General features: G+C 31.3%; 1 protein-coding gene across 1 annotated transcript in view; it reads left to right on the forward strand.

The window, feature by feature from the left end:
- Gcn2 (eukaryotic translation initiation factor 2 alpha kinase Gcn2) overlaps positions 1-21,575 on the forward strand; it is a 114,375-nt gene that overhangs the window by 19,905 nt on the left and 72,895 nt on the right. Inside the window, exons 4-7 of the mRNA XM_075367176.1 lie at positions 5,442-5,577; positions 14,024-14,143; positions 16,774-16,919; positions 19,408-19,495. Coding sequence (XP_075223291.1) covers positions 5,442-5,577; positions 14,024-14,143; positions 16,774-16,919; positions 19,408-19,495 — 490 coding nt within the window. The remainder of the gene's footprint in view (positions 1-5,441; positions 5,578-14,023; positions 14,144-16,773; positions 16,920-19,407; positions 19,496-21,575) is intronic.

A 21,575-nucleotide genomic window follows, 5' to 3' on the forward strand; every position in this document is an offset into this window, starting at 1 on the left:
GAATGACAATGCCTGATGACAATATTCCTCTCCGCTTATTCTGAATTGCCCTTCGCAGATGTTAAAGAGTCACGCAGTGTGAGGCTGCAGTGATGGTCGTGCCACGTTCCATGAATTCCACCAAGAGAACTCCATTCCGGTCCCAGAACAGAGTAGCCATACACTTTGTTGGAGAAGGTTCGCTTGAGCTTCTTTGGTTTAGTGGAAAAATGAGAATGCATCCTCTGTTTGGATTGTTCTTTTGTTTCTTCAGTTTCGAAATCGACCCATGTCTCGTCCCTGTGACAATTTTGTTCAAAAATTCTTCTCCTTTATTGTGGTAGCGCTGGAGAAATGTTAGGGAGGCATTCATTCTCATTGTTTTGTGATGGTTGATGTTTTGTGGAGCATCTTGGGAACCCATCTCGCACACAGTTTGCAGTACTGAAGTCTCTCACTCATAATGGTGTAGAGAGCTGACCTTGAAATTTCAGGAAACAAATCACTCAATACAGAAATTGTGAACCGACGATTTTCTCTAATTGCCTCATCCACTCACTCAATGAGATCATCGGTTGACATTCGCTTCCTTCCGTGACTGCCTGCATCATGAACATCTGCACGTCCTGCTTTAAAGTTCCTTCACCATTGTCACATTTTGCTGTCACTCATTGAAGTTTCACCGTACACATTACTTATTCGAATTTATCAAATTCAGCCTGAAGAAATCGAATTACAGCACGCACTTCACATTTGGCAGGAGATGCTATTGTTGTAGACATGTTTACGTGCTAGCTGCGTGTTCAGAACTAAACGAAGTGACGTGGTGTGATTGAAGGCCATACTAGAGACGCTGCGCAACACATATGTGGAAAGGTTCATCAGATTTTTGCGCGGGTTGTTATTTCGTGACCGATCGGACCTTGAAAAAAAAATAACCCTCGTTTCAGTCATCACTTTGTGATTACATAAATTTTTATAATTTTATTTTTATGTTGTAGTTTTGAAAATACAGAAAGCCCTGAACAGCATGAATTATTGAAGCCAGAAAATATGTGTGCATTGTAGTTCCTGTTTATCGCAAACTTTGTTACTTATTTTTGTTATTTTACTACACTCTGAAAATTAGTGATAATATGATGCATTAGCTAACATCTCGATTCCCCCCCAAGGGGAGAAGATCCCACCTCGTAGCGTGTCCGGTCGCTACACCACCCCCTCCGTTCATAGCCAGTAGTGGCTTTAACGGAGGACATCTTCTCGCCCTCAAACTCATTGCGTACCACAGCTTTCAGTCCAGGCCCCGCAGAGATGCCACCGATGCAGATGCCCCGAGGGACATCTGCATCGGTAAAGTTCACCCCGAGATAGTTTTTCGTGTTTATGCCTTCAGAATGAAGACAACGGAGACCTGCAGCTACCACGTCGCCCTCAGGAACTAAGCTAGAAGCCTAACCACGGAACGAAGACCCCATGCCAAGTCCTAACTATTATAGAGCCAATTACTGAATGTCTCAGATCCGTACTAATAGCCTCAACAACAAACTTTCCAACTAAAGTTTCATACATCGAAATTTAGACCTAGTTCCCTTAAGAACCCCGCTTAATACTCCAAATGAGTTTCTATCTGCCTCCGCTCCGGTCCGCCCGGGAGAGGAGAATTAACGCCTACTCCCGCACAGCGCCATCACGGAGTCCCGCGTGACATTCACCATCTTTCGCAGACCACCTTCAAGACTCCCCCGCATAGCACCAAAGCAGTACCCAGAGAAGCCCTGCCGACAGTATCATTAGCTCATAAGTGCCCCCGTCGGAGCGCGACCGCACCCACCGGGCAAGGATAACCCCGCCCGCCGACAACGGCCGCAACTCCGCCGACAGCGTGATTAAATACATGCCACCAATACATCTAACCGAGGCACGCTGCCTTAAGCGCCTACCTTCAGCCAGTCAACTGCCCAGGCGGTCCCTAGCCACCCAGGTTCCTATCACCTACTAAATCCCTTCGGCAGCCCTGCTCAGGGCGAGGAAGCGAAGGAAGCCAGCAACTATTGTCCACTATCTACGAGTCCTCCAGTTGACTCGTAGATCCAAAATAGAGTTTACTCTCTCGAGTTCCCTAGCAACTCTGGTACGCTCAGCTTCGTACCAGGGACATATGTGAAGGACATGGTCCATGGTGTTATCGACCTTACAGTCCGGACAGAAGCCGGAATCAACCAACCTAAACTTTGCCAATTTATCCCTAAAGGCACCATGTCCAGAGAGGAACTGAGTGGTATGCCGATTGGGGGATACCCTGCTAACAGCTCGCAACTCTCTAACATTGGGAAATATACCATGCGTATAACGACCTGTTAAAGAAGTATTCCACGTATCTTGCCAAGAGTCGAAACCTTGGTCTTCGATCTCACGCATACGCCCAGCAGTAAGAAGGTCTCCCTTCTTTGCAACATATCACTGGCTACGTTCCGTAGCCGAAATATCTACAGGTTTGATGCCTGCGATCACAGTTACTGCCTCTCACGAGACAGTCCTGTAACCACCGATAACCGCTAACAAAAGAAGATGTAATAGAATGTCCCTATAACATTGGTACCGCAAACGATGAGCCCAGACGGGCGCAGCGTACAACATAATGGTCTCACAAACGCCTTTATAAAGAATCCGCATGGTACGGAAATTCAACCCCCAATCGGGATGGACCACTCTATGGACGCCGAAGAAAGCATCAACTGCCTTCTTCGCCACATATTGAAGGTGCTCCTTGAAGAGAAGCCTCTCATCAAGGATAACACCCAGATATTTCTGAAGGGTGACATACCTAATTGAACGACAGTCCATCGCAACCCGCGGATGGCGAGTCGCAGCTAGACGGCCCTTCAAAAACATCATAGTGGTTTTCTCCGCACTGAAAACCATCTTATGCTGAAGACTCCACAACCGCAAAACCCTACATGCCTGTGCCGCTCTGAGCTCAATCTCAGCACGCCAGCCACCCTCAACCAGCAGCAGTCCATCGTCGGCATAAGCCACAACGTGACAGCCACCGGGCAAATGTAGCCGCATGAGAGAGTCAAACTCGATGGTCCAGACGAGTGGACCTAATACACTGCCCTGTGGACATCCTTTTGACAGGGTCTTTCCTACTTGCGAACTGCCGTCACGAAGGACAACAGTTCTTTTGCTGAAATAACTCGAGAGAGTCCTAATTTCATCCTGCATGCAACCACGCTTTCCAATGCATTAGCTTTTCCATGCATTAGCTAACAGGCAAGATATTATAATAAGTTAAATGTTATATCAAGTATAGTACAGTACATTTAAATTGCTGTTTCATACAGATACCTGCTACAGCCATATTACTTCAGATTACTGTGGATTAAAGTTTGTATATGCATGTGTATTTGCTGAGTCATTAATCAGTTGACTTATTTAATTTTAACTTAACACTATTAAAACTTAAAAAATCAATTTTTTAAAAACAAACATTATTTTAAGTGACAGAAATATGTAACTTGATTTTGCTGTATGTTTGTTGAAATTTCATTGTTTTTCTAAGAGAAAAGTTAGACATTATGCCATTTGAAAGCTTTTTTTTTAGATTTCTCTTTTCAGTTACATGGTCTTGCATCAGTATAAAGTATAATTATGGTATGTTGTAAATATTAATTACAGTAACATATTCTGTAACCCCTTGTTACTGTATTTATAATTTTGTTTTGATGTGTTGATTATAAAATTAATCACTATTTTCTTCTGTGCACAAATTTCAGTTAATTCTGATAAACTTGTTTGCTTCCGAATTGCAATGTTGGTTGTTGGCTAATGTACTTTATCCATAAATTTCAATTTCATTACTGTGCCATCTCAGAAATCATTTTCTTATGAGAAATCCTACTTTATTTAACATTTAAAGTACAAATTGATAGAGTGCAAAAAAAATTTGGTTTTATAATTTACATAAAATCTGTGCTAGTTGGTGGGCATGTGGCTGAATGAACAAGTATTACATATGATAAATGTCTGTTGAGTAATCTAATAAGCCTTATCATTTTTTGTCTGTTGAAGAAATAATTTAGGTGTATAATTAATTTAAATGCGCTTGATTATAATGCTTATTTTATTTCTATAAAAAAATTGAACACTCATATTATTTTTACCACTTTCCTACCCATTACTCGGGGTTTGCTACCTGAAGTATTTTATTAAAAAGAGTCTATTTCAAGGCTGTAAGTATTGAACATTTGCCTGTTCTTTAGAGTGGTTTGGTGTTTACTGTAGTATTCTATAGAATAGTGACTCTTTCATTGTATAAGGTGACTATATATTTCATTGTATTTATTTACGATTATACTTTCTCATAAGTAATTGCACTTATAGCTTTCCAGATTAGAAGTATATATGCTGTCATCACTTTTCAGTTTTTAAACTGGCTTTTCTAATGATTAATTTACTATATGAACTTGAAGCTTTTGTGTGAAATTGTGCAGTGTACGAAAAATCCATACCTGACTGCGACCTTCCAGATGAAAGGCTAAGATGCTATCACTTACTATGAATGTGTAAAAATACATTACATTGTTTTTTTCACGTTATATGGGTTAACAGTTTCATTAAATTATTATAATTTACAATTGCTATTTTTCTTGCATTATTTAATAATATAGTTGCTTTCTGGTAATAAAAAATGAATAGAATCTTGTTTAAAATTATTTTACGACGTTTGGCTAAGTAGTACTAAAATCTATTATTCAGTTTGAAAAAGTGATGAATTGTTTAACTTAGGTAACAAATAAAAACAGTTTACTTCATAACTTTTGATGTGTTTTTTATTTTATTTTATTGGTAAGGCATGTTTTCATCCAGAATCTAGTTTTTTATATTTAATGATACATAATAAATAATAGATTTTGTAGATCACATGAGAAATGGGTGGGTATGCTACTCCATGGATACAAAAAGAATTGTCTCAAAACATTATATCAATGAATCAGAGGAGGACAATAAAACCTTGATCAGAGTGTCATAGAATACACAGTTAATTATGAAATAAAAAATACAATTGTTTAAATTCAAAATTATTAATTAAAAATTATAAATATATGAAATGGTAGTAAATTAAGTATGTATATGGTACTAAATAAATTAAATAACTGAAAAATAATTATAATTCAGATTAAATCTGAGTAAATTTAGTATTGTTGTTAAGATAATAATTACTATTATCTTTTCTGCTGAAGTCCTTGTAGCTTCTGTGTTGAGTACTGCTTACCTATATTAGCTTTGTTCTTTTATAAAAGAATGAAGTTCAGAAAGGTAAACAGTACTCAGCATAGAAACTAAATTTAGTGTATTTATTACTATTATAATTATGTATATTTAGTGTAAACAATGAATTGCAAAATATTTAATTATTTATTGGAGCATAAAAGCTATTGAAGTTAAATTTTTCTTTTCAGTGTTCCAAGAATTATATTGGAAAAAAGCAAAGGATTATCTAGCCAGGAATTGTCAATACTTCAGGCTGATCTTGAAAAGCTAGCCGAAGAGAAAAAAGGGGAAGTTGTTGTTTTTGAAATTGCTAATTACACTATGGTGAGTTACATTTTAAGAATAGTAATACATTTTGTTCTACTGTTTCATCATCCTTCTTTCTCCTTCATTCATCTTATTTTGTATTCATTTTACCTATGTTTTCCTTCTTATACATAGGCAAGATGTGTTTAAAGAATGACCAACATTTTGCAACAGATTGTCAGTCAGTGCGTAGAATTACTGGCAACTACTAAAACCACAATGCCATTTGACACATCTTGCTATCGTTATTAGTTTTCGAGCTACAGTAATTGAAGTAATATCTCAATAATTGAAGTAATCATCTCATCAAATTCTTCAATAAAATAAAAATTAAAGATCTTGAACAACATGTTTGTGTTAAATTGTACTTCAAAGTTAGTAAAACTTCACAAGAAACATTTAAAATACTTTGGTAAACATTTAGGGAAGACTATGTGAGCTGATTACAATTTTTCAAATTGTTTAATCATTTTAAAGGAGCAGAACATCCACCAATGAAGATCCCAGACCTGGATGACCTTACATGTCAATAAATAATGATAACATTAATATAGTTCATGTTATGACATATGAAGATTGTCTCTTCACTGTTCAACAGATTGTTGGGGAAGTGGGTATCAGCAGTATTGTTATTCACTTTTAAAAGAAAAACCAACATACTTATATCGCAGTTATACTCAATATTATACCAGTATCTCAATTCATGTTGTGTTTGCTGACCATTGATCAGAAAGAGAATTATGTTAACACCACCTTCCTGACCATGTCAGTGGTGATCAAAACTTTGAAAAACAGATCGGAGATCAGACTTCGGCTTATGGCTACAAAGTGGAAACCAAGATGCAAATAGTCATGATGAGTAGAGAAAGGGTTGCCTTGACAAAAAAAATACCTGTATGAGTAGGTCAAACATGTAGTTGATTTTGGTGGATTTTATCTGAAAAGGCTTGATGTATTATGAATTTGTTTCACATCAACAAGGAGTTGTACATGGAAGTTTTACAGTGTTTGAGAGATGTTATGTTGCAAGAAGAGGCTTGAACTGCAGGAAAAGGCGGAATTGAATTTTTCATGTGTCGCCTCTTATTTGCCATCATTTGACAAAACGTGAGACATCATTTGCCTAACCCATTCTAGGTGGCCTCAGCAGCTTTTTCTTGTTTACCAAATTTAGTGTAATTTTAAAAGAACTCATTTAGGGTCTGAAAATGATGTTCTATTAAAGAAAATATGATAAAACATTTAGTTTCAGTTAAAATAATAGTATTTAAACAAATAATTTTTTCTGATTAAATTTATCCTGGTTTCATTTTTCAAATTCGAAAATAGTTTTTTTTTAACTGATAATACAGCTATGCTGTATTATCAGTTAAAAAAAGCTTGGGGAATACCAAGGGGGATTTAGGCCATGGAGAGGTTGCCCGGAGCAAATAATATCCCTAAAACTTATGATGGATTTATATAAAAGACGGAAAAAACAACTAATAATCACCTTCGTCGACTTTAAAAAGGCCTATGATTGTATACACCGACCATCCATGCTGAATATTCTGAGAAACCTGGGCCTTCACCCTAAACTCGTAAACATGATAAAATTAACTTTAACCAATACCCAGTCCAGAGTGAAATTCAGAGGTGAACTCTCTCAACCCTTCTACATAAAAACTGGATTGAGGCAAGGAGACGGCCTCTCACCACTCCTTTTTAACTGCGCCCTTGAATTTGTCATGAGAAAATGGTATGAAATAAATCCCAAAAATATAAAAATGGGTACTAAGAAAAACTCCATCACACTAAATTGCCTAGGATTTGCAGATGACCTCGCTCTTTTAGCAAATAATATTCAAGAAGCCAAAACACAAATCATGAGCCTTCAAAACCTAGCACAAAAGATAGGGCTTCATATCTCTTTCGAAAAAACTGAACTAATGGCCATAGATCCTCTGGTAATAGAGCACATTACGGTAAACAATCAGAAAATTAAAATAGTAAAACAATTTAAATATCTAGGGGAAATAATAACTTATAATTTAAATGAAAAAGTGACATGGCGAAACAGGACAAATAAAATGATTAAATCCCAAAAATTAACTTGGTCAACATATAACAAAAAATGCCTTTCTGCTAAAACAAAACTTAAACATTATAAAACTGTAGTACAGCCAGAAGTCACCTACAGAAGCGAGACTCTTTTCAAAATCACTCAGAAAAACCGAATTGAAAAAATTCTGAAAATAGAGAGGAGAATTGTCAGAACGTGTATCAATAAAAAACACCAAAAAGAAGGCCAATGGTGGATTGTGCCAAATGAGGTGGTGTATCGAGAAATAGAGCCTGTTACTGATACTATGCGGAAAAAAAGAATCTCTTTCTTCGGTCATCTCATAAGGACACCGCAAACAAGACTGTCAAGAAATATCATTGAAAAGCTCTGGTTCCAAAAGCTAGAAGTAGGATGGATCAAAGAAATTAGAGAAGATATGAAAGAATTGGGAATTTCCCTGACTGACCTACAGAATAAAACTGGAAAAATTACAAAGCTAAAAGATAAAAGCATTAGATTTAAACAAAAGACAGACAAACGACAAAATACAACGAAGAGGGTGTTTACGGATGAAGAAAAGAAAGCAAGATCTGAACGGATGAAGAAATACTGGGCAGCTCGAAAGAGTAAAATAACACGCTTTTCTCAGAAAAGATCCAACTAAAATTGACTTAAGTGGTCCCATGTTGGCCGTAAAAGCATAATAATAATAATAATTATAATAATAATACAGCTATGCATCTTTACTTCCTTTTTGACATGTTACGAATTATCTCTAGAGTTTTAGTTCAAATCCTTTCTCCACACAGTTACACAATTTTTCATTTTTTTATATCAATGTTGAGATTCCTTGGTCTTGATAATTCCTCACCATGAGTTGTGGAGTGTGGTTTGCTTGGGAGTTTTTTGTGGCATTTTCAATGGGGCTGATGATGCTTGTGAACTATGATCAATCTAGAGGCCTGGAGATTTCACTTAGGAGATTGCACTTAGCACAGTAAGTTGGAGGCTCGTCTTGCTGTATCCAGACTTATATGATACCCTTCCCTTGAAGTCAAGGCTTCAACTGTTTTCTAACGTTTGTGAATAAGAATCGCCACTTAATACTTTTAAAAAAAATATGTTTGAATAAGTATCATGATATCATCCTGGCCTATTTTTGGATGGGCCAAAAAAATGGCCCATCAATGTTTATCAAAATTTTTTTGGATTCCTTTCCTTTGCATGAATAAAAATGAGGATTCTTCTTAGTCCAGAAAATCATATTCCTGGTTTGTAAACTGTAATAAATAGCACACTCATCAGAAAACTACACTAGTGGATTTGGAAATTGTGCTAATGTAGCGTGGAAGCTGCAATTCCCTGTTCCATCTCTTCATCTGATACAGTGGCAGCTCTTAGCTATAATTAGTGGGGGTGCTGCTCCAGAACTTTTTTCTGGGCCTTTTCAAGGCCTTTGTTAATGTTTTCTGTAAAATAAAAGAACAAAAAAAAAATTGAACAAATAGAATGTGAAAGCAGGATAATAATCTAATTCTACACTTTATTACATTCAAGAATACGGTTTTTAAGCACATTGTACTTAAAAACCATATTCAGTTTAACTGAATAAATAATAAAATGTCAATACAGATAATATTTGTTAGTATTATTAGATAATAATTTAATTTTTTTTTGGTTTTAACTAAGCCGCTTTCATATTCCTTCCACTAACTAAATTAGAAAATGGATCGAACAAGGAACGTTCCATACACATGCAGAGTAAAAAAAACAACTATCTTTCACCAGCATGCCAGGGTGCTTTCTCTCTGTTGCAGCCTTGCATGCAGCTTCCTATGTGGGCATGCGCACAACAGCTAAACACCATGCTGCTGGAACTGTGAAGTGCATCGTTCCATACAAAAATTTTTGTATCTTTTTCATAAACCAGGGAATGGCTACTGACATTAAGTTTAAGAATTATATATTGTACAAGTATAAAGAAAGAAGGACTCGTTATATTAAATTTTATTGATAATATAAAGTGGAAATAGGTGGTACTACAGTTCCACAGTTCCTGTATACAATTCGCCACTGATCTGATAATTCATTTACAAAAAATTGTTGAAATGGTTTCAAATTGAAGTCTTTTTTAATGTGTTTATACATTGTTGATCCTGGTATGTTAAGTTTGGCTGTTTTTGTTTACGAAAAAAATTTAATTGCAGACTGCTCAGCTGAATTCACAGTAGTGATACAGTCAACTCCTGACTATCCATGATAATAACTGGGAAGAGGATCACAGTTAATCCAAAATCGTAGCAAAATCATGGTTAATCCAAAAAAAAAATTTAATACAGTAATGTGTGTTAAAATGACATATTGCACTGAAGTTCAGTATTTACATGCACTATTACAGTAAGATATATCAGTAAATAATAAGATAATATACAATACGCTACACAATACTGTTATGTACCAGGTGAAATAATATCCAAAATTTATTCAAAATACGTATTAACATGTAATAAATTTTCATTATCACTAATACTATACGTAAACAGAATGTACATACAGTAGTGTATGTACTATGTTATGCATTCACAAACACTTATTAAAAGTGCAATAGCTAACGAGAAAAAAATCCATACTGTAGATTTTTAAAAAATTAATAAATATGCATTTTACTCTTTCAGATATATTTTTAAAATAAGGCACAATTGGTTGGTGTTTAACTGATTTAAAATACTTTCTTTTAGTTGAAATTTGTAGTTTGCGTAGCATAATAATATCCCACAATTAACTATCATTCTATCATATCAGCCATGAGCTGTAGTACAACATTATTATATTCAAAATAAGCTCACATTCAAGTTAGCAAATGAATGAAGAGGTAAAAATCTATCACAGAACAATGAAAAAATTCTTTATAAGTTTTAAACATTTTTTCCCGAGAGGCATTGTAGTTAAAACTGCTCGCAGGATTTGACTGTACATGTTTGGACTTGTATCTTCTTTTATTCACTATGTGCCCAGCCTTTAATACCTGGAAGTAAATGTACATTTCTCGTGATCAAACATTGTTGCTTTATGAGATAAGTTCTTACAAAGCGTTCATGAAATGGATTCATTACTTGTGGTGTTGTTTACCCTTTGTGCCTTAGTTTGTGCATTCAAACATGTCACCAACCATTTTTTAATACTATAACTATGTTTACTCTTAATTACTCATACTTTGCAACTGAAACAAGAAATTGAATGAGTATTTTATATGATCTTGAGAGCAGATATATTAATGTGGTAAAGAAATTATTTCTTAGGAACCAAATACCACATGACTCAAAGCAGTGGTAACATCTTAATTGCAAAAAAGGGTATAATTCTTTACTTGTATTCTGTATTTGTCGCATTGTTCTGTAAATGTTTTCTTTGGGTATTATCTAGGACTAATTTATTTAAATTATATTTATATTTATTTACTTTTTTATTTTAAGACTAATTTTGGAAGCCAGGCTTCCAAAATTAGCATAATCAGATTTATGCTTGCTTGAAATTTTCTTGCCCATATTTTACTGTTTCAGTATCATTGGAATGCATATTTTTCTAATATGTATTTTTCTAATTCCAATCAAGAACAACTTTTTTACAATTGCAATTGTTTTTCTCTGGTATTAAAATTAGTTTATTAAGATAATAGTCATTATTATGATGTAGATGATTAAAAATGAATTAATTTTATTGATTAGCGTGATAAAATTGAATAATGTATTAAAAATAACTCATTATGAAAGTTACACAGCAATTGTATTTGTAATCACTTTCTCAGTGAAATAATATGTTTCCATCAAATTTAATATTTTTTAGATGTGTTGAGATTTAGGTTTCAGGTGCTATGTGTAAAATTTGATTGAGGTAAAATTTCCTCATTATTTATCAAAAAAAAATGTGTTATCTATGTTTTAGTGTAACTGATGTAGATCTTTGAATTAATTAGATCAGTTTGTGATTTAAATAAGAATTATTTAGACATTTGTTTAGCTGTTACGTTTATTCATGAACTATCAGTATCATAACAGATGCTTAACAATCCTTCCATTTTATAAAGACTTGAAAATATGTTTCACTTTACCGAAAACAGAATATAATATTTTTATCTAACATGCTCCACTGTTTGACAAACTCAGATCATGTACCAAATAATTTAATTTTTTTTGAGTTATTAAATGAGTCTCACTGGTGGTTGATAAAAACGTAGTGTCACTACTAGCATGCCATTAGGAAGTTGTGAATCAGATACTGATGAAAAATAAGAATCATTGGAAAACTTGAGGAATGGGCCTTTGGAAGGCAAAATTAGAACTTGATTTTACCCTTTTGCTTTTTTGTATACTCAGGTTTAGTAACGTGGAAGAAGCAGCCACTTACATGTTCAAAAGGTTCTCTCCACACCATAGGAACAGCAAATGGGATAGAATTTTTCTTTCCATGCATCCACTGCATTACATTTACATGAAAACTTGCACATCAAACATGAGGAGCCCAACATAAAATGTTGGGCTCCAAAAATTATATAAAAAGTTATATTTTCTCCAAAAATAAAATATAAAAATTTGGCTTTTTTGACATCCTGAGATATATATCTAGTCTGTGACTTCCGCATATATAACAAAATAAGTAAATTATAAGTAAATCTTCCGCATATATAACAAAACTTAGGTGTTGGATTTTTACAACATCGATGATTAGAACTTGCTATTTTATTTAAAATATAACTTCACTAAAAGACACTTGATGATATGCAAAACAGAATCAAACTAAACTTTAAATAAACATAACGAGTCTTTAAAGACTCATAGAATAAGGGTGGGAATATTCAGTAGTTTTATAACTAGTAAAATGAAACACAAAAAATGTTTTCATTAATGATATAGATACAGTTGTCATCTGTGGAGAGCGTTGTTGATACAAAGAGGTTTAGAAAATATTACAGCTCTTAAACTGAACAGCTTAACATTGGGTCCAAGATGTAGGCAGCTGTGCATTACCTTAACTTCATTACATAATTTCTCAGCAACTTTTAATAAAATAAAATTTCACATTTCAATTCTAATATTTATTTTTGGACCATTAGCTTTCTTTTCTTCTAGGCTTTTTTGTAATTCAGTTTTAAGATAACTAAACTTGTTGATAACTAAACTTGATAATCTAAACTTGTTTCTTTGTTCTAAAGTCCCAACATAAATTTTTAGTTCTCTTTTGTCCCACTGAACCATCCATAAAACTATAATTTAATAAAAAAAATAAATAAAAAATGGCTGTTAAGAACTAAAATGTGCAAATGCTCCTTTCACAGGAGTGAAATGAATGAATTGCTTTTTTTAATTACATTTAATTTTACGTAGTAGCTGCACTCTTGTTAATATATCAATCAATGATTATCATGTGAAACTGTCATTTATTAATAGTATTTAGATTTTTGCTAATATTATCTCTGCCTGATTTTATTTTTGAGTACTTATTATTATTTCGTTATGGTTGGCCAGTTAAATTACTGGTTAGCATAATGGAATCTTGAGTAGTTAGTAATCACACATTGTTTCATTTATCATCATTTTGTATAAAATATGTCAGTTTGTAGAAAAATTTACCTTTTTTCATTAGGTATTTTTACTTCCTTGTATGAAGTAAAGGAGGAAGTATTGTGATCATGAAAAATTTTGGTTTTCAGATTTCAATGGAAATAATCATTTTGACCATCCCTGAATCCATTTTGACTAGTTTTGTTGTGACATTGAAACATATGTATGTATGTTGAAATTTTGGATTTAGGACTGTTGTAACATCTATTTGTGCATCTCCCCTTTTGATTGCAATTGACTGAACCAAAAGTGACCAAAAAGGCCCAAAATCAAAAAAAAAAAATTGGATTTTAGACTTTTTTAACTGCGGTAATAAGCTCTAATTGAGAGCCTTTCAACGATATAAGTGGTACTTATTTCCATTTGTTCCAGAGTTATACCCAAATAAAATTTTAATTAATGAAATATGTGGTTCTTGCAAGGGGAAGAAGACACTTTGGTTCAAATCAGACTTTGTTTCCTTTTTCTTTTTTTTTTTAATGTAAATAATTATTGATTTATTAAGAATTATTAACTTCAGATTGTAAAAAATGTATACAATAAATAATAATTCAAAAATAACAAGTTACTAGTGAAATAAAATTTTATGATCTTTCATTTTAAATAAAATGTGTAAGTCATGTTCTGTCCACATCAGATTTTTAGTTTTTGTTAAATTCTTTAAATATACATAATTTGGTAGTTTGAACATTTTCAGTTTTTAGTGTAGTGTGGAAGTTTTTATTTTTTGTTTAATTTCTATTTATTGTTTAAGATGACTTCATTATACTTAATTTTCCAATTGGTTTAATTTTTGTTCTAGAATTTTTTACATGAGTACAATAAGCCTGATTTTCAGTCATTTTATGATGAAATGGTTCAGAGACAGCAAATTCAACAGAAAAGAGAAATGGAACGGAAAAAAGCTTTTAAGGATAAAGAGGTGCTTTGGTTTTTGTTGATAAAAATATAATGTTGTTGTGCTGTTTTTGTTTCTTGAATTAATTATAATTAATCTTTTTTATATTAGATTAGATTATAATCTTCTAGAGTATTGTAAGAATAATGAAACAAAAAAAAAAAAACAGAAAATTTCCCCCATTGTTTGTATTTAAATTAAATTTTTCCCTTAATGATAAAAAGTTGAAAATTATTTTTACCACACCTTTTTTTAAATATATTTTTCCATGTCATGAAAAAACCTTAAAAAATTTACTAAAATTTTAAAAAGTTATAGAAATTCTCAAAAATCTAACCTTCTTTAGAATGTGTTTTTCAGGTATCATCAAGTTTAGTTAAAAACATCTTACATGAAAATATTTTAGGATATTTGAATAGAATTAGCGATTGAAAGCTTATTGATAAAGGTTGACTTCTGTTCCCAGCCTAATAAATCTTCATTAAAAAAATATGCTAGACTGTAGAAATGATTAAATTTTGGAAAATTAATAAAACTTCAGCTTAGAAGGAGGGGATTTTTTTGAAATTCTTTTCAAAGTTTTTGAGTGGTATTATTTTTTGTTAAACTGAAACATATGCACAAGTAATATTTTAAATTCCATTCTCCTTTGATTTATCATACATCTATCTCTCCCTATCATCTTATCTGATTTTTGTTGTTTTTCATAAACTTAATATAATCAATTCCTTCAATACAAAATTATCTTTCCAAACTTCATCATTGTAGGTTATACCACTTTTTAGATATAAAGCAAATTAAGAATTAAATTTTAATTAAATTTACGTTTTAAATATTTAAAAAATACTTACATATACAGATGCACATGTGTTTGTGCATGTGTGTTTATACATATGTGGCATGCGCATGCGTGAGTGTGAATTCGCACTCATGCATGACAATAGAATTTTCTTTTATATGTGTAATGTACAATTGTGATTTGTGTAATATACAATTATATAATTTTATAACCAATTTTAAAATCCAAGATTTTAATATTTTTGCACTCTAGGAATGTCAAAACACTGAGAATTTTAAAAATCCAGTAACGTGGCTATTGAGATAACGTGATGAAGATAATTCCTCGTTATTTCATCTTCCATCAGCCAATAAAGCTACAAGTATTAGTAAGTAAAATATTTCATGATTGAAAAAAGTATTTTGCCTATATCATAAAGGAACTTTATTGTTATAGCCAAATCAACTTTTAGATGAAATGGACCCCTGGGAGCTGTAATGTGAAAAAGATCTTTGATAGGTCTGCAATGTCACGAGATGGTGCTTGTAGTTATTGATGTTATTCTTAGTATCCCTTGTCTCTGCAAGGGGCATTACATAGTCAGCAGATACTCATAATTCTGCTAGACATTTGAGTTGATCAAGTATTGTGATTCATGAAAAATGGATGAAAGAGAACTTCAAGTGGTGATAAAATATTTTTTGAAAGGCAAAACCTTGCAGGAAACAAAAGCCAAGTTGGATACATATCTTGGTCAGTCAATTTCTTTGGTTAGAACAGTTTACAGATAGTTTGGGTTATTTTCAGAGTGATCATATGACCTCAAATGATCACCTATGACCTCAATGATCACCTTTGACCTCAATGATCACCTTTGACCTCAATGATAACCTATTGAGGTTATAACTGCAGAGAATATTGGAAAAAATCCATTTTAGGGTGAAGGAGGATATAAAATTGAAATTCTTGAGCTCACTAAGACAGTGGGCATCTCAGATCAAGGGGATGCATCATATTTTACACAAATATTTAAATATGAAAACTATCTGCAAGATGGGTGCCGTGTTTGCTCATGGTTAATCAAAAGTGTGAACAAGTAAACATTCCCATGCACAGTTTGGGGCTATTTTAAGGTTATCAAGAGGTATTTTTGTGATGTTTCATAACAGTGATGAAACAGCTGAGGATATATAAATACCATCGTAAAACCAAGGAACAGTCAAAACGTGGACTGATGTTTCCTGATGTATGCTGTCAGAAAACTTGCTATAAAGAAGATGAAAACTGGTTCATCAGCAGAATTTATCACATGTCTTATGGGATGCTTGTGACATAATCTTTATTGATGTTCTAGAGGTGAGTAAAATAAAAACCAGACAATATTATTCATCTTGTTGTATCATTAGATGAAAAGAATGCTCTTCATTACTAAATTAATGAACTAACTTGCTCTTTGATTGCAACAGCAAAATTGTTCCAATTACGCAGGAAATTATTCTGCATTTCCTCTACTCACCTAATGTTTGAATTATCTGTTTCCAAATATGAAGAAGCAGCTTGCTGGAAAGAGTTTTAGTGAAATAATTCAAATTATTGTTAAAACATCTGCTTGTTTTAAAAACTTGGACAAGTATACTATAACAATGGGAGTGATGTCAGATTAAATGTATAGACTTGAAATGAGATTGTATTGAGAAATGAAAGAGTTTTCCCCAAAAAATTACATCTACTTTATTTTTTATGAACTTATAAACACTCCAGGTACAGTTAGAAAATTTTGTCGGTCCAGTTTTATTATTACAATGGTAAAAGATTTTATATTATTATGATTTTTACTAATATATTTTTTTTAAGTAATATGTTTCTTAACTTTCAGAGACTTGAAATTTTATTAGAAATCCAGAATAAGCAAGAAGCAATCAAGAAAGAGATTAAAAGTAGAAGAAATTCCAATATACAATTTGAAGATGATAATAGACAAGTTAGTGATGATTCAGATAAAAATTTAGTTAACAGTGACAAGTGAGTATTAAATTAATTTAATTTTAATATAAACTTTTTGTGGGTAATTTCAAATTTCATAATGTTTTAAAATAGTGAATTGTAGAAAAAATTAATTCATATGAAAGTAGTTGTGAATTAATTTGAATTTCAGTTGGTATATAAGTTCAAAAAAAAAAGATAGTTTTAAGGATATTTAAAAACACATCATATTATTTTTTCTTGAGTCTTTCTCAGCAATGGAGTTGAGAAAGACTTAAGAAAGCAAGCTTTAAACAAATAGTTTAAAGCAAGCTTTAAACTATTTGTGATTTAACACAATTCATAACTTAAGTCCAGACGTTAGTTTTTTGTATTTGTGTGCAATTAGCCATTCTGTCTAAAATAAAATATAGAAAAATCTTGAACAATATCCTGCTGTTTTCTATTGTATCATTAATGTTCAAGTATTGTTTGTTTTATATATTTATCCTGCAGAGATGCACAGATGCACATAATTAATACTAATAAAATAATAATTATTAATATTTAATTATATATTATTAATTAATATATAGATTAATACTTAATATATACAAAGTGAATTCATCAAAATACAATTTTCTAATTCATTACATACTGTAGTTGTAGGCGAGAAATTAACAAACACAACCAATTAACTATACACTTTACAAAACACTACTACCAATTAACAAATCTTAACCAATTAACATCTTAAGTAATTTATTTATTCTGAATCATTTCCATAATTTTTTTTTTTTTAATTTCTTGATATCAAAGTTTTATATAAGTATTTGGAAGTTTAAATACATAACAGATATACACATGATCTTTTTTGGTTTTTCATAGAGACTTTAGATAATTGTAAAGATTTACATCTTTTAATTGAAAATTTTGTAGATATAAATTAGACAAATGAATATTAAATCTAGAAATGAAGATATAAAGATTCAAGAGCATGCTTTTGTTTAAGATTCAGAGGAATAGTCCTGTTGGCAGTATTTAAGTTTGAAAGTGATTTGATCACACTTCCCCATGCAGTTATCTCATGTGTGATAATGCTTTAGTCTATACATGAGTATAAACAAACTATCTATATTAGTTATCCTTTTTTAGCCTGTATAATATATAAGTTATGTATTTTGTCTTTTATACTAATCTTGCTCTTTGAAAATCCATGTCAGATGTTGATTAAAAAAAATCTCCTAAATACTTTTTTCAACCCTTTTTTACAGTTTCATTATTTAGCTTTAATTCAAAATGTAAGGATACAAGATCAAGGTGACTGAAAAAGGTTATGGAAACTCTTATTTACATTTAAAGATAACATATTTGAATCTAACCAAATTTTTATACCATTTAAGAGATCTAACTTTTATTTTAAATTATTCCTGTTATATGAGCACAATGATGTGCCATTTACTGCATAAGATGTAATTATGGAATCAGTATTTACAGTAAAACTATTATTTATTTGAATAATAAGTAACAGTGGTCCTAACGCAGTTCTCCATGGAATTCCAATGTTCATTTTTCTACATTTTATGTTTTTTAAGCAATCCTCTATCAATTCTTTAGTAACTCCTCTTATACCAATTTTATAAAGTTAAGTAAAAGGTGGATGATTGACCGTTTCAAAGGTCTTAGCAAGATCGATAAACATATTAGCAACAGACATTTTGTATTACATAATATAATATATTATATTATTTTTACAATTGCATCTTTAGTTCCTATATCTTTTTTGAAGCCGTATTGCAACTTAGAAAAATACTTGTTTATCCAAGAATAAACAAGATTGAAGGAAAAAATTTAATTAATTTGATAAATTAAATTAATTTGATAAGCCATCAGAGTGTGTTTGAGGGAGATGGCCTTATAAAAACTGCAACAGATAGCAGCACTCATGTAAATTAATACACAATTTTCATGTTTTTAGTATTTTTATTTTAAAATCTTTATTATGCAATAATGAAATTATTTCAATCACAACTGAGGATGCAGGGTCCTGAGAAAGTACTTTAATGAAAAATTGAGGTAGGATATTTCTTATTTCAATATTCTGTACTAGGTGGTTTATTTAATGGAATTTAAATATAATTTAACAGTACAGAGGAATAATATGAATCTTAAAAAGATTTTCAGTAAAATATATACATATATATATATTACCTTTATATATATAAAGGTAAAATCCCAGTTCTGAATCTGTAAACTTTGAATTATTATATGATAAAGCTATTTTGTTTTTATTTTTAATCAATGAAGGTTGTTATGGTTAACTTCCAATCATACCAACTAACAAGAACATTTGGATCATTAGTTGTTAGTTACCTGAACTTATTTGTAGTTTACAGTTTTATTCATTTTGCGTTTACTTAGACTATCTTATTAACTTTGTTCAGGAATTTATTATTGTGATAAACTTAGAAATTTTCTTTTTTTTCAATATAATCTAACACAGTTAAATTCATCATTTGTTTTTAATTAAAGTGATTTTTTTTCTCAGAGCTAATAAATCGCCCGTTAAAAAAACATTACCTACTGTCATTGAAAATGATCCTGAAACACCTGCTTCACCTTTAAATGATAAAAATGTAAGTCTTTCTTATTTACGTAATATTAAATATGTATTTTTAAATGATATATTTTGTGCTTATTTATTGAGGGAGAATTAAGTAATTTTAGACTATAAAATATAAAGAATCAGTAAAAATCAAATTAGATTAATAATTAAACAATAAAAATAGTGTAATTTTGTTATTCATTTAATGTTGTAACCTTATGTAGAATAAAGAACATAACATTGGGCTCAAATGACTTTTCATGTAATGAGAATACATGATTGTGTAAGACCTTATAATCAATATATACATATAAATATAATATAATTAACATTATAAATCGTGTGTAACAGCTTATAATTGGATACAGATTCAAATGTGTTAGTATGATGTGGATTTTAAAAATAATTTTATATTATGGGTTAGATATAAAAAAATACCTCTATTTCTTCTATTATCTATATTGATGTTTTTTTTTAAACTTAAAAAATTTATAAGTATTGTAAAAGCTGAACTATTATTCTTTGTTACTATTTGTACAAATCTTTATCTATTATTAGGAAGCAAAACTTTAGTCAAAATCCTAAAAAAAAATTGTTTGAATTTTATTTTAATTTAATTAATTTTATTTTAATTTCCCTAAGATTTTTAACTGAAATAAAGCCAGTAAAAATTTGCCAAAAAAAACTACCTGAAAGATGAGAGGAGGAAGAACTTACTTTATAAATTAAAAAAAAAAAATTATAAAAGTAGTGTAAAATCCTGATTACCTTAATTTTCATAACTTTAAATTCTTTTCTAGCACTGTTAGCTTGTAAATCATAAATTATAAATGTTTTTGAAGGTGAGGAAGGTGAAACTGATTCCCCAGCAAAAATGAAAGAAAACCAAATAAAAATATTTTGTTTCCTGAAATGTCTTAGTGCTAAGTAAATTCTCAGAGTGTAAATGGCAAAAATAGATTTTTTAGCAAGAGAGTGTTGTTTAGAAAACTTTCCTTCTGCAAATTTCATTAAAACTTGTTTTTTTGTCGTTCATTAATAGTCCTGTATTAATAGAAAAACATTCTCAAATTGAAAAATGGTAGTACCCCTTATTTTATGTTAACATACAAAAATGGGAGTAAAGTGAAGTAGCAGGTTTTTGGTTCAGTTGTATATGAAATATGATGAAGGTAATATAAAGTAAATCTTATCTGAGCAATTTAGTGTAATAACAAATTTTTATGTGCAATATGCAGGAAGAACAGTCAGTACAAAAAATTGTACACTTGCCTATCTGTTAAAGTTGTGTAACTGTGACATTTTCCTTTTAAATTGCTAATGTCTTGAGACCTGTTGATAAATTAAATATTAAAATAAAATTTAATTTGTGTAATTTGATTTGCTAGAAGCTGTACAGTTTGTGGTATAGTCAGTACTGTACAAAAAATCTAAAATAGTACATGCTCTTGATTTAAACTTTACTGCTTGCCTATAATGTAGTTAAATTTATATAAAACTTTCCTCAAAGTTCAGTAGGTATAATGGTAAAAAATAATTTCAAAAAATTAGCTTGATGGTTTCTGAGTTGTAAGTGAACATCAGTGTAAGGAAACGCATAGATGTCTTGATTTATATGTAAACATTGATCAGAATATAAGCTTATTAAATGAAATTTACACTTGTTTTTACATTCTATTCTTTTGGGAGTGAAAATGGAGCAAGGTCAAATGCCTTCACTCTCAGATATCGCAGCTCTATCATAGAGTTCACATTGAATTACATTTAATAACACACTGGTCTGATCTGGTCTATTCTCAGAAAGAAGGTAAATGCCTCCTCACCCTCCCAAATTGCAGCTCATGTACACAGTCCCCTGACATTTTAACATTTTTTAATTAGTTAATTAATTTTGAAATTAAATCAGGAGCCTGTATTTGAAGTACATTTGAAGCCTTGTGTATTTATGGCTTCATTATATATTTTTGATTTCATTAAAATATGAAACTGAAATACCATAAAATCAATGTTAAAGTTAAATGCAACTAATCTACGTGACCTTAACCCATCGGGTTGGTCTAGTGGTTACGCGTCTTCTCAAATCAGCTGATTTGGAAAGTTGAGAGTTACAG

The sequence above is a fragment of the Lycorma delicatula genome, chromosome 5 (genome assembly GCF_047948215.1).
Source record: "Lycorma delicatula isolate Av1 chromosome 5, ASM4794821v1, whole genome shotgun sequence".
Classification (NCBI taxonomy): Eukaryota; Metazoa; Arthropoda; class Insecta; order Hemiptera; family Fulgoridae; genus Lycorma; species Lycorma delicatula.